Genomic DNA, 15,633 nt, shown 5'->3' with positions numbered 1-15,633 from the left:
GCCATGAAAATGAGTTTTTGAATAAATGTAGTATTCAAGGAAGTCTCAACCAGTATTGTTAGGGTACTTACCAGAGATATTTGTGACTAATCACTTTCTTCTTTTTTTTTTTTGCGGTATGCGGGCCTCTCACTGTTGTGGCCTCTCCCGTTGCGGAGCACAGGTTCCGGACGACGCGCAGGCTCAGCAGCCATGGCTCACGGGCCCAGCCGCTCCGCGGCATGTGGGATCTTCCCGGGCCGGGGCACGAACCCGTATCCGCTGCATCGGCAGGCGGACTCTCAACCACTGCGCCACCAGAGAAGCCCTGTGACTAATCACTTTAACCTAAAGAAATAGGATTGGTAATAAAACCCCCAAAGCACACCTTAATCACTTTGGAGTTGAAATTGTCTTTACATCTATCTATATAAATTTATATTTAATATTCGTTATTTCCTGAACAATATGTTTTTATTTATTTTTTATTGCAGACTTTGATCTTTAATTAAATGTACTGGACAGGAGGATTTGGGCACCCTGCGTTGTCTGTAAGTGGTAGGTAACAAATTGTGCTGAAGCAACGTCAAGTATCAACTACTAATACTTTTACAAAGCCCTTTTAGAAATTTTCACGTTGATGTTACCAATTGACGTCGGTTTATTAGCATTTGGTTAATTAAGAGAAACCATATTGAAATAAAAGCGGAAAGGCAGACTAGAAGGACAGAAAGAGACTCTCCCCATTTCCCTCCCCACCCTCCCTCCTTTGAAAGCTTTCTGGGAGCAGCAGGTTCCTGCAAGTGCCAGGAATCCGGTCTCTGGTGAAGCGCGGAGCACTGCAACGCCAGGGCTTTCCCAGTTGGGGACTACAGGGGGACTACAGGCTGCTTGGAACGTGCAAACACCTGGCGTGGTTCTTGAGGGCCCTAGAGACTTGAGTCTCATTCCGGTCCGCTCCAGGGTTGTAGGCAGAAGGCTCTGAGCGGTCAGAGGGGTTTCCTGTGTGTCAGCAACATCACTCTGCCGAGATAGCTGGCGGAAGAGCCACGGAGCGCTCTCGGACCAATCGCTCTCCAGCAGCCAGCCCTACCCCTGACCCTGACCGAGCGCGCCCTGACCGCCGACTCTGGTGAAGACCGGCTCTCCCAGAAGCCGCCTCCGGCCCCGGGCGAACTTCGCGCAGGCACGCCCCTCGCCTCCCGGAGGAGCGCGGACTCGCCCGGGTGCCCAAACTCCGCCCATCCTCGCGGGGAGCCCGGCTCGCCCTCCCGCCGCCTGCACTCAAGCAGGTCTCTAGAAGAGCCTGCGAGCTAACACAGACGGCGAGCCGGACGCGATCCAGAAGCACACGAGTCTGCGACCACGCGCGCTCCGATGGCCCCCAGACGCTGAGAGCCGGGGGCGCGGAGGCGGCGGCGCGGGCCCTAGAGCCGAGCTGCTGGCTTGCAAGGTAGGGCGCAGGAAGATGCCCAAACGAAGTTGATCTTTGGGGGAAGGAGGTTGGGGCGCGCCCTCCCCATCTCAGCGAGTTTGGCTCGACCTCACTGAGCCCCCGGCGCGCTCTCCGGCGCGAACCCGCGGTCCCTCGGGAAAGCGCAGTCCGAAAGTTGGCGGCGGCGGTGTCCGTAGCGCCCTGTTGTGTCACCTCGGCGCTGCCAGCCTCACCGGGAAGTTGCTGGTCCTCCGGCCAGCCCGGTTCGGTCGCGGCCCGGGGCAGATTTCATGGCCCGCGGCGAACGCGGGGCCGGAGCCGGCGTGGGCGAGCCCCTGCTTGACCCCTCCCGCAGAGTTCCCCGGCGCCCCCTCCCGTCTGCTCGCCCGCCTTTCCGATGCTCGCTGCGCCCCTCGCCGCCGCCCTCTTGCCGCCGCTCGCCCCTTGGAGCCGCCGCCTAAGTCGGGGAGGAGAGAATGACCGAGGTGCTGTGGCCGGCGGTCCCCAATGGGACGGACGCTGCCTTCCTGGCCGGCCCGGGCTCGCCCTGGGGGAACAGCACAGTGGCCTCCACCGCCGCCGTCGCCTCTCCGTTCAAATGCGCGCTGACCAAGACAGGCTTCCAGTTCTACTACCTGCCAGCTGTCTACATCTTGGTGTTCATTGTCGGCTTCCTGGGCAACAGCGTGGCCATCTGGATGTTCGTCTTCCACATGAAGCCGTGGAGCGGCATCTCCGTGTACATGTTCAACTTGGCCTTGGCGGACTTCTTGTACGTGCTGACTCTGCCGGCGCTCATCTTCTACTACTTCAATAAGACCGACTGGATCTTCGGGGATGCCATGTGCAAGCTGCAGAGGTTCATCTTCCATGTGAATCTCTATGGCAGCATCTTGTTCCTGACCTGCATCAGCGCGCACCGGTACAGCGGTGTGGTGTACCCGCTCAAGTCCCTGGGCAGGCTGAAGAAGAAGAACGCAGTCTATATCAGCGTGCTGGTGTGGCTCATCGTGGTGGTGGGGATCTCCCCCATCCTCTTCTATTCCGGCACCGGGATCCGGAAAAACAAAACCATCACCTGCTATGACACCACCTCAGACGAGTACCTGCGAAGTTATTTCATCTACAGCATGTGCACGACTGTGGCCATGTTCTGTGTCCCTTTGGTGCTGATTTTGGGCTGTTACGGATTAATTGTGAGAGCTTTGATTTACAAAGACCTGGACAATTCGCCTCTGAGGAGGAAATCTATTTACCTGGTGATTATTGTACTGACTGTTTTTGCTGTGTCTTACATCCCTTTCCACGTGATGAAAACAATGAATTTGAGGGCCCGGCTGGATTTTCAGACCCCAGAAATGTGTGCTTTCAATGACAGGGTTTATGCCACGTATCAGGTGACAAGAGGTCTAGCAAGTCTCAACAGTTGTGTGGACCCCATTCTCTATTTCTTGGCAGGAGATACCTTCAGAAGGAGACTCTCCCGAGCCACCAGGAAAGCTTCCAGAAGAAGTGAGGCAAATTTGCAGTCCAAGAGTGAAGACATGACTCTCAATATTTTATCCGAGTTCAAGCAGAACGGAGATACAAGCTTGTGAAGACGCAAGAATCCCCCAACACCCACTTTTGTAACATGGTAGGATGCTTAATAGAGCCAAGTGCTTTTTTCCCCTTTAAGTTTCTAGTAAGATTAGAGAAAATTCAAACCAAGAAAGCAGTGAGTTTAAAAAAAAGAAATAGAAGTGGAAATGCCTACACCCACACTTAGCTTGTTTGGGTTTGCTTTCAAGGACTTCCTTCTTTCTCACCAGAAGTATGTAACATAAAATAATACTATCCTTAAATATTTACTTTCTCTTCTGCCTTTAAAATTTGCAAGCTCTTCTGTTTCAAGTTTACATGAGTACTGGAGCTATTTGGATATTAATAACTTCTCCAAGAAAACTGACCACCTGAAACTTGAGTTTGTGATTCATCTAGTCTTTATTGTTTTTAATAATCTGAGGTGGGAACAAATTGAAACTTCACATCCTCAAATTACTGTAGTACAGCAGAATACTAAACTCGGTTCACTCGGTAGCAGATGAACAGATTGCAGCTGGGTGTTTCTTGGTCCTGTAAGCATAGGTAATGGCTGGCTGAATTACTTTGGAGAATTGAATAGAAAAATCAAGTCAATGAATTGACAAGTCTCAAAAGTGATTATCTCCCAGTGATTTCTAGAAAACTGCTCACTCTGCGTTGGGTGCTAAATGTTTGGTGGTGGAATCCTGTATATATTATCTGACAGGTAAAATGCCTTCAAAATAATCAAAGTGCATATACTTTCCTTTGTAAACACCACAAACTCTGTTAGACTTCCTGTGACAAAGAGCATTTACTTGCACCACTGCTGTGCAGTGCCCTAGGAGTGTGTTTGTGTTCCAGTACAAATGCTCACTTCCATCTGTAAAAACAGTTTTCAAAATCACAGATAAATTACAGACCAAGGTTGAATAACTGTTAGCGAGTTGAGGGATGTTGGGCAGGCGGGAGAGCGGCTGACAGTCATCCATAATGCATAGCCGGCAAACATATTCTCGAACGTATGAGGCAACTGGGAGTGGGGAGAAGACATTTTTAGAATAAGGACTTTAGTTTAAATTAATTATGGTGTAAAGGCCCTTTTTTTTGTTTTGTTTTGCTTTTGCTCCTTCCAAATGCTGGAAAACATTAAATGCAATATAAAAAGAAGAAGGAAGAATGTGTATGGGTTGTGTTGGTAGAATGAAATGCTGTGATGCTTCACTGGATCTTACAGCCTCATATTTGAAGGAAAAAACTCCAGACATATGGGAAAGGGAAATATGAGGAATTAAATTCAAGTACTTGAAGTACCACAGCACTAAAGAGTAAGGTATAGAAACTACTAATCAGACTAGCAATAGTTTAACCAGACAGTGTTTTCTTTTATATTTTCCCTCTGCTGGGCAGTAATGACAAATCTGTAAAATACTTCAATAACTTTAATAACGATTTTCAGTGAATATTGAATTGTGGCATTTCTAGCCTTTGAAATGGTCAAATTCGATATAATGCCGAATAATGAGGTGAGGTGACAATTTCCAACACCAAATAAATAAATCCAGTGTCAAAGGAATTTTTAATGGTGAAGGTACCCCCAACAAAGCCAATATCAGAGTCTGCAGCTGATGGTGGGGTAACTTGTTTGAAAGCACTTTATATGTAGAGCAGTTTGGGGCTGTGCCTCAAGGTGAGAACCCTAGCGCCCTGTGGGACCTGGTGACAGGGAAGTCAGAGCTGGGCTTCAGTTCTTGCAGGACCTCAGTGGACTGCAGATTTGTGAGCCCTAAAGTTTCTTCCTAGACTTGCTCCAGCCACTAAGATCAATGAAGAAAAGCTGTGTTTAGCCATCCTAAAGAGTGCTGCTTTTTCACAGGTTCAGTCTTAAAGCACAGAATTATAGAAACCAAGTCAAGAAGAAACCTTCTAGATGTCCTACCTACACCTCCCCATTTTGAGAAAAGAGAAGGGTTAACTAGGTTCTCATTTGGTTAGGGCCCTGCAGTGTTGTCTGTTGTGGAATCCTAAAAGAAAAAGACTAAGATATGTCATGAGTGTGTTACCCCTGTCAAATATCATGTTCAGTGAGACACAATTAATATCACTAAATTGTCCAAAATGGAAATGTCAAAGCCCGTATCATCCTTAAACTCGAAGGCTAATGGTACACATTTCTATAATATTCCCTCACCATTTACTTTAGTGTTCTTCCTTTTAGGTCTGATGCCCAGGCTGGTTTACAGTATGTGTTAAGTACGTTGTTTCAGCTTCCAGAGAACTTTCTTTTGGTCCAGTGTGGAGGTGAACAGTGACTAGAAGTGCTATTTTACTCCTTGGCATGCTTCTTCCAGAGTGTTTCTTCTTTAGCTTCATACATCACATGGTAGACAATGATGACATGCAGATGCCTGCCTAATAGTGACAAGAATGATCTCTCCAACCCCTTCCAGGCACAAATTGGTCTCTGGGACGAGTCTGCTAATGGTGATCTATTGGCTGAAGATCTGATTCATGATATATGATAAGAGTAGGTATTTTAAGAGTAAAGGCAGAAATCTACTGGCATTTTGATAAAAGAGTCAAAATTACAGAACTTAGCAGTTAACTAAATTTCACACTACAAAACTGTTTGAATGCCAAGCTCAAGGCGTTTTATGGCTCATCAGTTGGCATCTTTGACTCTTTGAACATCAATGTTTGCACCTGTTTGCAAACAATGTTTGCACTTGTTTGCATCAGTGTTTGCACTGAAATGCTAAAAACACAGACCAAGAAGAGATACAGCATGAGAGTAGGATTTGGAGTTAAAATGGTGACACTGCCACTTGGCCAGTTGTGGAACTCTTGACCCTGGCAAGCCCACTCTCCGTGGATTAAAAGGGTTAGATGACATCCATCTGTTGGGGCCTTAGGGGATGTGGTAAAGCCAGAGGTGCATGAAGTCTGCTACTGTATTTTCCAGGACTGTTCAATTCCAGTCCTTGACTGAAAATTCATACAAAGTTCACCGACTGTGATATGGATATGACCTGTAGGTTTTCTCAGTCTCCTCAGGGCAGTGCACTACATTGCCTTTGGATACAAGAGATGTCAGTGCTTATAGCACTGTCAGCTTGTAGCAGCTGGAATTGGACTAGTGACAATAAAGATTTGTAATTAGTTAGAGATATAGTGAAGCTTTAACTTTGCTGGTCAAATTGTAACTATCATAATAGTATTTATTGATGAAGCTCACAGCCCTCCCATTGTACAGACTGAAGAACTTTCTTGAAAGTTCCAACATACTGAGGTGAATTATATTTATTACAATGTATAATATTAATATGTCACACTGGTGTATTTTACATAATATATGATGCATAAAAAATGAGAGTTACTGTATATTATGATGCTTTCCAAATATCAGTATCTTGAAATGTTTAGGTCTTCAGATTTCTTTTATCTAAAATACGAAAATCTGTTTTGTGATACAAGTGATTCATCTTCTCTACAAATGCTTTTGCACGTTTTTCTTTTTATTTAGGGTTCTTTCTACATAGACACAGTTTGGTGCCAATCGATAGTAAATACAAAATATCTTAGCCAGACTGGGTCTGTACTGTCTACATTTTATATACTATTGTAGAAAAGTTTATATTGTCTTTTTAATACATTTGGAATTGTGTCCCCAAATACAGTCAGAGCTTCCCATTTCCAAATGCAAAAGCCTTGTCCTAAATTCAAAGGAGATCTCTTACGTTTTAGAAGTATGGTGAGATGGGCATTACAGATACAACATTAGAGTTTGAGGAAATACTTTAGGGAGATGGGGAGAGAAAGAGGCAGCTGATGTAATCAGTTACTGTGCTCAGTTCCGCTTCAATTTTTATTTTGTGTTTCAAGGTGAAATAGTATAATCTTAATTTCTGTGAGATGGAGTTTCTAAGTAACACACTACCAGCAAGTTCAACACTGCTAGTAATTTTATTGTTTTCTTTGTTCATTTGATAACTTTAATTCCAATTTTTACAGTAATAACTGTATATTATTTAGCTGCTGAATCCTGTTTCAGTTTTTTAGTTCTGTTGTACATTGTATTATACACATCATTACAAATTAATATGAAGGGGAATATATGTTACATATCAAAAATTGTGAATTTGAATTCTAGTATGTTTTAGTGCTTTTGCTAAAATGTTTATTTTTATAATATCTGTAATTTTAATATAGATAATTGAACTAGATTTCTTTGTGATTAATAGTGCCATTGAATGAGCAGTATGGAAACAGTGTTACTTGACATTTTGAGCTTTCTCAGGTTTATCGAAATCAATGGTAGCTTAACAGATTCCAGACTAATTGTGCATAATTGTGTTTTAAAGGAATGTATATTTCCTATAAGTTTGCATGCAGGAGTGTACAGCTTGGAATGTGTGTGTGTGTGTGTGTGTGTGTGTGTGTGTGTGTGTGTCCATGGCATGGCAGCCAACTTCGTATCTGCTGTTGGTAATAACAGCAGAGCTTTGATATAATCATGGTCATTAGAATTGTACCTACCATAGACAGTTAAAACTGAAAAAGTCTCAATAAAACTATGAAATGTGGTCTGGTGGCTTCTATGTTATTATAGTACTAATACTTACAAGTTTCCCCAAATTTTGACATGTACCATTATACCAGCTGGCAAATATTGGCAATACTACTTACTAGTATCCTACTAATACTAGGATATATTGAATCAGCGCAGGCATCTCTTAACATGTAGCCTGGACTGTAAGAAGTGAAGTGTTAAAGAAAGAATCCTGGTGCAAGGTAACTGATAAGATCATCATTATTTGATATTTAAATATTAATAGGAACTTGATTTAATTCTTTGAGGAAAATATGGAACACAATCTTAATACATATTTCTCATACTAGTGTTCTGTGTTTAAAATGTTAGCTGTAATCTAATATAATGTAATGCCTCCTCTAATTTTTTAATCCATGGAGGTAGTGATTCTAATAATCCTTTGTGGTTTCTGTTTATCTATTAGCCTACATTGCCTACTTCTCTCAAGTTTATATATTGATAGACACACACACACACACACATATGCACACATATATATGTTGCTATGCAGTGAAAAGCTGTACCTGGAATGGACACATGCTTAAAGCATTACTTTTTTTCCTTAGTGGGGAAGGTAAGTGCACTATGGTCCTGCACTGGATTTTTTGGTTGTCTGCTGAGACAGGTGCCCTATCACAGAATCCTGTGGGTAGAAAAATGCAAATCTCTTGCAGCCCCTAAGATACTGTCACTCAGTTTTAACTCCTTAATTGACTATACTATCCAGACTTCACCACTCAGGAGTCCTCACTTACTAACATCAGCTTTGGCAGAGTTTTGTGGCTATGTATATGTGTGTGTGTGTGTGTAAGTTTGTTTAGTGCATACACAGAAATTATACAGATAATTATCTTTCTGACTTAAGAAGAATTTACCATAACGCTTTGGGCACCCTGTGATTTTCAAAATCACTTTGGGATTATAGTCAGAGAAACTTCTCTATCCACAAGTAAATATACTGTGTTTAAATTCTCTTTTTTACTTTAATGAACTGGGAAGTTTATATTTTCTTTTCAGGAGGTTTAGACTTTTGCTGCCAGATATGGTCAGAGTTTCTATTTCCAAATGTAAAAAACATGTCCTAAATTCAAAATAGATCTGTTATGGTTTAAAAGTCTGATGGATGGGCCATTAAAGACACAACATATGTCACTAGAAATCCATGTAAATATTAATACTGTGCTTACTTGATTTAACCCTGCAAGGTTATATTGCTTTGGGGTAGACCCTAGGGCCTAACATCCCCAGCCAGCATGGTTTCTGGGACCGATGATCCAAACAACAGCTGTGGATGGAGTCAGGCCCCTGGGCTGAGCAGCTGACAGCACTGAAGCCCCATAGAAATGGACGTGGGTAAGGAGTAGGGGTGATGGGAGGCATGTGGGAGCAGTCAGTACTGCACAGAGGGGGAAAAATGCACTGCCTTTCCTGTTTACCAGATAAAGGGAGATCGTCTGTGTGAAGGTGGAAACTCCCTGATGATAGATTAAAACAGAAGGAGGCCTTGGAGATGATCCAATCCAGTCACCTCAGTTTGCTCCTGGGAGTCAAATTTTCACATTTAAAGGTGGAGGTAGCAAAAAGAACTGAGGGTTCTAACTCCTATTAACACATTCCTCCCACATCCCAGGGCTCTTCAAACTGTGGATCTTGACCCATTGGTGGGTCAGAAAATGAGTATAGTGGGTTATGATAGGCACTCATTCACATAATGGAACATTATAGATCACAGTCCGTAATCAGTGAGCAAGTCTTTGTGATTTTAACTTCAGACACACACACACACACTCACACAACACATATATTTACATATATTTACGTGTATTTGTGCCCTGGGTCACAGTGGACATTTGATTTCTTATTGAGGACCTGGTCAAAAAAGTTAAAAAATGACACTACTCAGCAAAAGGTAGCGTGGAGTTATGGAATAGGACATGAGAGATTGTTTTTTAAAAACTATTTTTAAATCAACACAAAGAATCTTAGTTGTTGAGAAGCTTCAAGATGGCGGAAGAGTTAGACGCAGAGATCACCTTCCTCCCCACAAATGCATCAGAAATACATCTACATGTGGAAAAACTCCTACAGGACACCTGCTGAACGCCGGCAGAAGACCTCAGACCTCCCCAAAGGCAAGAAACTCCCCACGTACCTGGGTAGGGCAAAAGAAAAAAGAATAAACAGAGACAAAAGAATAGGGACGGGACCTGCACCAGTGGGAGGGAGCTGTGAAGGAGGAAATGTTTCCACACACTAGGAAGACCCTTCGCGGGAGGAGACAGCGGGTGGCGGAGGGGGGAAGCTTCGGAGCCATGGAGGAGAGCACAGCAAAAGGGGTGCGGAGGGCAAAGCGGGGGTATTCCCGCACAGAGGATCGGTGCCGACAGGCACTCACCAGCCCGAGAGGCTTTGCTCACCCGCCGGGGCGGGCGGGGCTGGGAGCTGAGGCTCAGGCTTCGGAGCGACGGGAGAGGACTGGGGTTGGCGGCGTGAACACAGCCGGCAAGGGGTTAGTGCACCACGGCTAGCCGGGAGGGAGTCCGGAGAAAAGTCTGGACCTGCCGAAGAGGCAAGAGACTTTTTCTTCCCTCTTTGTGTCCTGGTGCACGAGGAGAGGGGATTAAGAGCGCTGCTTAAAGGAGCTCCAGAGACGGGCTCGAGCCGCGGCTATCAGCGCGGGACCCAGAGATGGGCAGTAGACGTTAAGGCTGCTGCTGCCGCCACCAAGAAGCACGTGTGCGAGAACAGGTCACTATCCCCACCTCCCCTCCGGGAGCTTCTGCAGCCCGCCACTGCCAGGGTCCCGTGATCCAGGGAAAACTTCCCCGGGAGAACGCACACCGCGCCTCAGGCTGGTGCAACGTCACGCAGGCCTCTGCCGCCGCAGGCTCACCCCGCACTCCGTGCCCCTCCCTCCCCCCGGCGTCAGTGAGCCAGAGCCCCCGAATCAGCGGCTCCTTTAACCCCGTCCTGTCTGAGCGAAGAACAGACGCCTCCGGGGACCTACACGCAGAGGCGGGGCCAAATCCAAAGCTGAGCCCCAGGAGCTGTGAGAACAAACAAGAGAAAGGGAAATCTCTCCCAGCAGCCTCATAGGCAGCGGATTAAAGCTCCACAATCAACTAAATGTACCCTGCATCTGTGGAATACATGAATAGACAACGAATCATCCCAAATTGAGGAGGTGGACTTTGGGAGCAATGATATATATATATATTTTTCCCTTTTTCTCTTTTTGTGAGTGTGTATGTGTATGCTTCTGTGTGAGATTTTGTCTGTACAGCTTTGCTTTTACCATTTGTCCTAGGGTGCTATCTGTCCACTTTTTTTTATTACTTAAAAAAATTATTTTTCTTAATAAATATATTTTTTTTATTTTAATAACTTTATTTTATTTTATCTTCTTTCTTTCTTCCTCCCTTTCTTTCTTTCTTTCTTTTTCTTTCTTTCTTTCTTTCTTTCCTAACTTTTATTCTGAGCCGTGTGGAGGACAGGCTCTTGGTGCTCCACCCTGGCGACAGGGCTGTTCCACTGAGGTGGGAGAGCCAAGTTCAGGACACTGGTCCACAAGAGACCTCCCAGCTCCACATAATATCAAACGGCGAAAAGCTCCCAGAGATTTCCATCTCAACACCAACACCTAGCTCCACTCAACGACCAACAAGCTCCAGTGCTGGACACCCTATGCCAAACAACTAGCGAGACAGGAACACAACCCCACCCATTAGCAGAGAGGCTACCTAAAATCATAATAAGGCCACAGACACCCCAAAACACACCACCAGACATGGACCTGCCCACCAGAAAGACAAGATCCAGCCTCATCCAGCAGAACATAGGCACTAGTCCCCTCCACCAGGAAGCCTACACAACCCACTGAACCAACCTTAGCCACTGGGGACAGACACCAAAAACAACGGGAACTACGAACCTGCAGCCTGCAAATAGGAGACCCCAAACACAGTAAGATAAGCAAAATGAGAAGACAGAGAAACACACAGCAGATGAAGGAGCAAGGCAAAAACCCACCAGACCTAAAAAATGAAGAGGAAATAGTCTACCTGAAAAAGAATTCAGAATAATGATAGTAAAGATGATCCAAAATCTTGGAAATAGAATGGAGAAACTACAAGAAACGTTTAACAAGGACCTAGAAGAACTAAAGAGCAAACGAACAGTGATGAACAACACAATAAATGAAATTAAAAATTCTCTAGAAGGTATCAATAGCAGAATAAATGAGGCAAAAGAACGGATAAATGACCTGGAAGATAAAATAGTGGAAATAACAACTGCAGAGAAGAATAAAGAAAAAAGAATGAAAAGAATTAAGGACAGTCTCAGAGACCTCTGGGACAACATTAAATGCACCAACATTCAAATTATAGGGTTCCCAGAAAAAGAAGAGAAAAAGAAAGGGACTGAGTAAATATTTGAAAAGATTACAGTTGAAAACTTCCCTAATATGGGAAAGGAAATAGTTAATCAAGTCCAGGAATCACAGAGAGTCCCATACAGGATAAATCCATGGAGAAACACGCCAAGACACATATTAATCAAACTATCAAAAAATTAAATACAAAGAACAAATATTAAAAGGAGCAAGGGAAAAACAACAAATAACATACAAGGGAATCCCAATAAGGTTAACAGCTGATCTTTCAGCAGAAACTCTGCAAGCCAGAAGGGAGTGGCAGGACATAATTAAAGTGATGAAAGGGAAAAAACAACCACCAAGATGACTCTACCCAGCAAGGATCTCATTCAGATTCGACGGAGAAATTAAAACCTTTACAGACAAGCAAAAGCTAAGAGAATTCAGCACCACCAAACCAGCTTTACAACAAATGCTAAAGGAACTTCTCTAGGTAGGAAACACAAGAGAAGGAAAAGACCTACAATAATAAACCCAAAACAATTAAGAAAATGGTAATAGAAACATACATATCGATAATTACCTTAAATGTAAATGGATTAAATGCTCCAACCAAAAGACATAGAGTGGCTGAATGGATACAAAAACAAGACCTGTATATACGCTGTCTACGAGAGACCCACGTCAGACCTAGGGACACATACAGACTAAAAGTGAGGAGATGGAAAAAGATATTCCATGCAAATGGAAATCAAAAGAAAGCTAGAGTAGCAATTCTCATATCAGACAAAATAGTCTTTAAAGCAAAGGCTATTACAAGAGACAAAGAAGGACACTACATAATGATCAAGGGATCAATCCAAGAAGAAGATGTAACAATTGTAAATATTTATGCACCCAACATAGGAGCACCTCAATACATAAGGCAAATACTAACAGCCATAAAAGGGGAAATCCACAGTAACACAATCATAGTAGGGGACTTTAAAACCTCACTTTCACCAATGGACAGATCATCCAAAATGAAAATAAATATGGAAATACAAACTTTAAATGATACATTAAACAAGATGGACTTAATTGATATTTATAGGACATTCCATCCAAAAGCAACAGAATACACATTCTTCTCAAGTGCTCATGGAACATTCTCCAGGAAAGATCATATCTTGGGTCACAAATCAAGCCTTGGTAAATTTAAGAAAATTGAAATTGTATCAAGTATCTTTTCCGACCACAACGCTATGAGACCAGATATCAATTACAGGAAAAGATCTGTAAGGAATACAAACACATGGAGGCTAAACAACACACTACTTAATAGCCAAGAGATCACTGAAGAAATCAAAGAGGAAATCAAAAAATACCTAGAAACAAATGACAATGACAACACAACGACCCAAAATCTATGGGATGCAGCAAAAGCAATTCTAAGAGGGAAGTTTATAGCAATAAAATCTTACCTTAAGAAACAAGAAGCATCTCAAATAAACAACCTAACCTTACACCTAAAGCAATTAGGGAAAGAAGAACAAAAAAACCCCAAAGTTAGCAGAAGGAAAGAAATCATAAAAATCAGATCAGAAAATGAAAAAGAAATGAAGGAAACGATAGCAAAGATCAGTCAAACTAAAAGCTGGTTCTTTGAGAAGATAAACAAAATGGATAAACCATTAGCCAGACTTATCAAGAAAAAAATGCAGAAAACTCAAATCAATAGAATTAGCAATGAAAAAGGAGAAGTAACAACTGACACTGCAGAAATACAAAGGATCATGAGAGATTAGTACAAGCAACTATATGCCAATAAAATGGACAACCTGGAAGAAATGGACAAATTATTAGAAATGCACAACCTTCTGAGACTGAGCCTGGAAGAAATAGAGAATATGAACAGACCAGTCACAAGCACTGAAATTGAAACTGTGATTAAAAATCTTCCAACATACAAAATCCCAGGACCAGATGGCTTCACAGGCAAATTCTATCAAACATTTAGAAAAGAGCTAACACCTACCCTTCTCAAACTCTTCCAAAATGTGGCAGAGGGAGGAACACTCCCAAACTCATTCTACGAGGCCACCATCACTCTGATACCAAAACCAGACAAAGATGTCACAAAGAAAGAAAACTACAGGCCAATATCACTGATGAACATAGATGCAAAAATCCTCAACAAAATACTAGCAAACAGAATCCAACAGCACATGAAAAGGATCATACACTATGATCAAGTGGGGTTTATCCCAAGAATGCAAGGATTCTTTAATATACGTAAATCAATCAGTGTCATACACCATATTAACAAATTGAAGGAGAAAATATGATCATCGCAATAGATTCAGAGAAAGCTTTTGAAAAATTTCAACACCAGTTTATGATAAAAACCCTCCAGAAAGTAGGCATAGAGGGAACTTTCCTCAACATAATAAAGGCCATATATGACAAACCCAGAGCCAACATCATTCTCAATGGTGAAAAACTGAAAACATTTCCACTAAGATCAGGAACAATACAAGGTTGCCCACTCTCACCACTATTATTCAACATAGTTTTGGAAATTTTAGCCACAGCAATCAGAGAAGAAAAAGAAATAAAAGGAATCCAAATCAGAAAAGAAGAAGTAAAGCTGTCACTGTTTGCAGATGACATGATACTATATATAGAGAATCCTAAAGATGCTACCAGAAAACTACTAGAGCTAATCAATGAATTTGGTAAAGTAGCAGGATACAAAATTAATGCACAGAAATCTCTGGCATTCCTATACACTAATGATGAAAAATCTGAACGTGAAATCAAGAAAACACTCCCATTTACCACTGCAACAAAAAGAATAAAATATCTAGGAATAAACCTACCTAAGGAAACAAAAGACCTGTACGCAGAAAATTATAAGACACTGATGAAAGAAATTAAAGATGATACAAATAGATGCAGAGATATACCATGTTCTTGGATTGGAAGAATCAACATTGTGAAAATGACTCTACTACCCAAAGCAATCTACAGATTCAATGCAAACCCTATCAAACTACCACTGGCATTTTTCACACAGCTAGAACAAAAAATTTCACAATTTGTATGGAAACACAAAAGACCCCAATAAGCCAAAGTAATCTTGTGAAAGAAAAACGGAGCTGGAGGAATCAGATTCCCTGACTTCAGACAATACTACAAAGCTACAGTAATCAAGACAGTATGGTACTGGCACAGAAACAGAAATATAGATCAATGGAACAGGATAGAAAGCCCAGAGATAAACCCACACACATGTGGTCACCTTATCTTTGATAAAGGAGGCAGGAATGTACAGTGGAGAAAGGACAGCCTCTTCAGTAAGTGGTGCTGGGAAAACTGGACAGATAGATGTAAAAGTATGAGATTAGATCCCTCCCTAACACCATACACAAAAATAAGCTCAAAATGGATTAAAGACCTAAATGTAAGGCCAGGAACTATCAAACTCTTAGAGGAAAACATAGGCAGAACACTCTATGACATAAATCACAGCAAGATCCTTTTTGACCCACCTCCTAGAGAAATGCAAATAAACACAAAAATAAACAAATGGGACCTAATGAAACTTAAAAGCTTTTGCACAGCAAAGGAAACCATAAAAAGACGAAAAGACAACCCTCAGAACGGGAGAAAATATTTGCAAATGAAGCAACTGAAAAGGGTTAATCT

The 15,633-nt window shown here is 42.5% G+C and overlaps 1 protein-coding gene across 1 annotated transcript; it reads left to right on the top strand.

The window, feature by feature from the left end:
* Positions 1 to 1,215: 1,215 nt before the first annotated feature.
* P2RY1 (purinergic receptor P2Y1) lies at positions 1,216 to 7,560 on the top strand. Its single transcript, XM_030844608.2, has 2 exons — positions 1,216 to 3,050; positions 5,196 to 7,560. The coding sequence occupies exon 1, from the start codon at positions 1,891 to 1,893 to the stop codon at positions 3,010 to 3,012; it is 1,122 nt and encodes a 373-aa protein (XP_030700468.1). The 5' UTR covers positions 1,216 to 1,890; the 3' UTR covers positions 3,013 to 3,050; positions 5,196 to 7,560.
* Positions 7,561 to 15,633: the final 8,073 nt, after the last annotated feature.

This window comes from Globicephala melas, chromosome 4, assembly GCF_963455315.2.
Source record: "Globicephala melas chromosome 4, mGloMel1.2, whole genome shotgun sequence".
NCBI classification, from domain to species: Eukaryota; Metazoa; Chordata; class Mammalia; order Artiodactyla; family Delphinidae; genus Globicephala; species Globicephala melas.
This window is presented reverse-complemented; position numbering and strand designations above follow the sequence as displayed.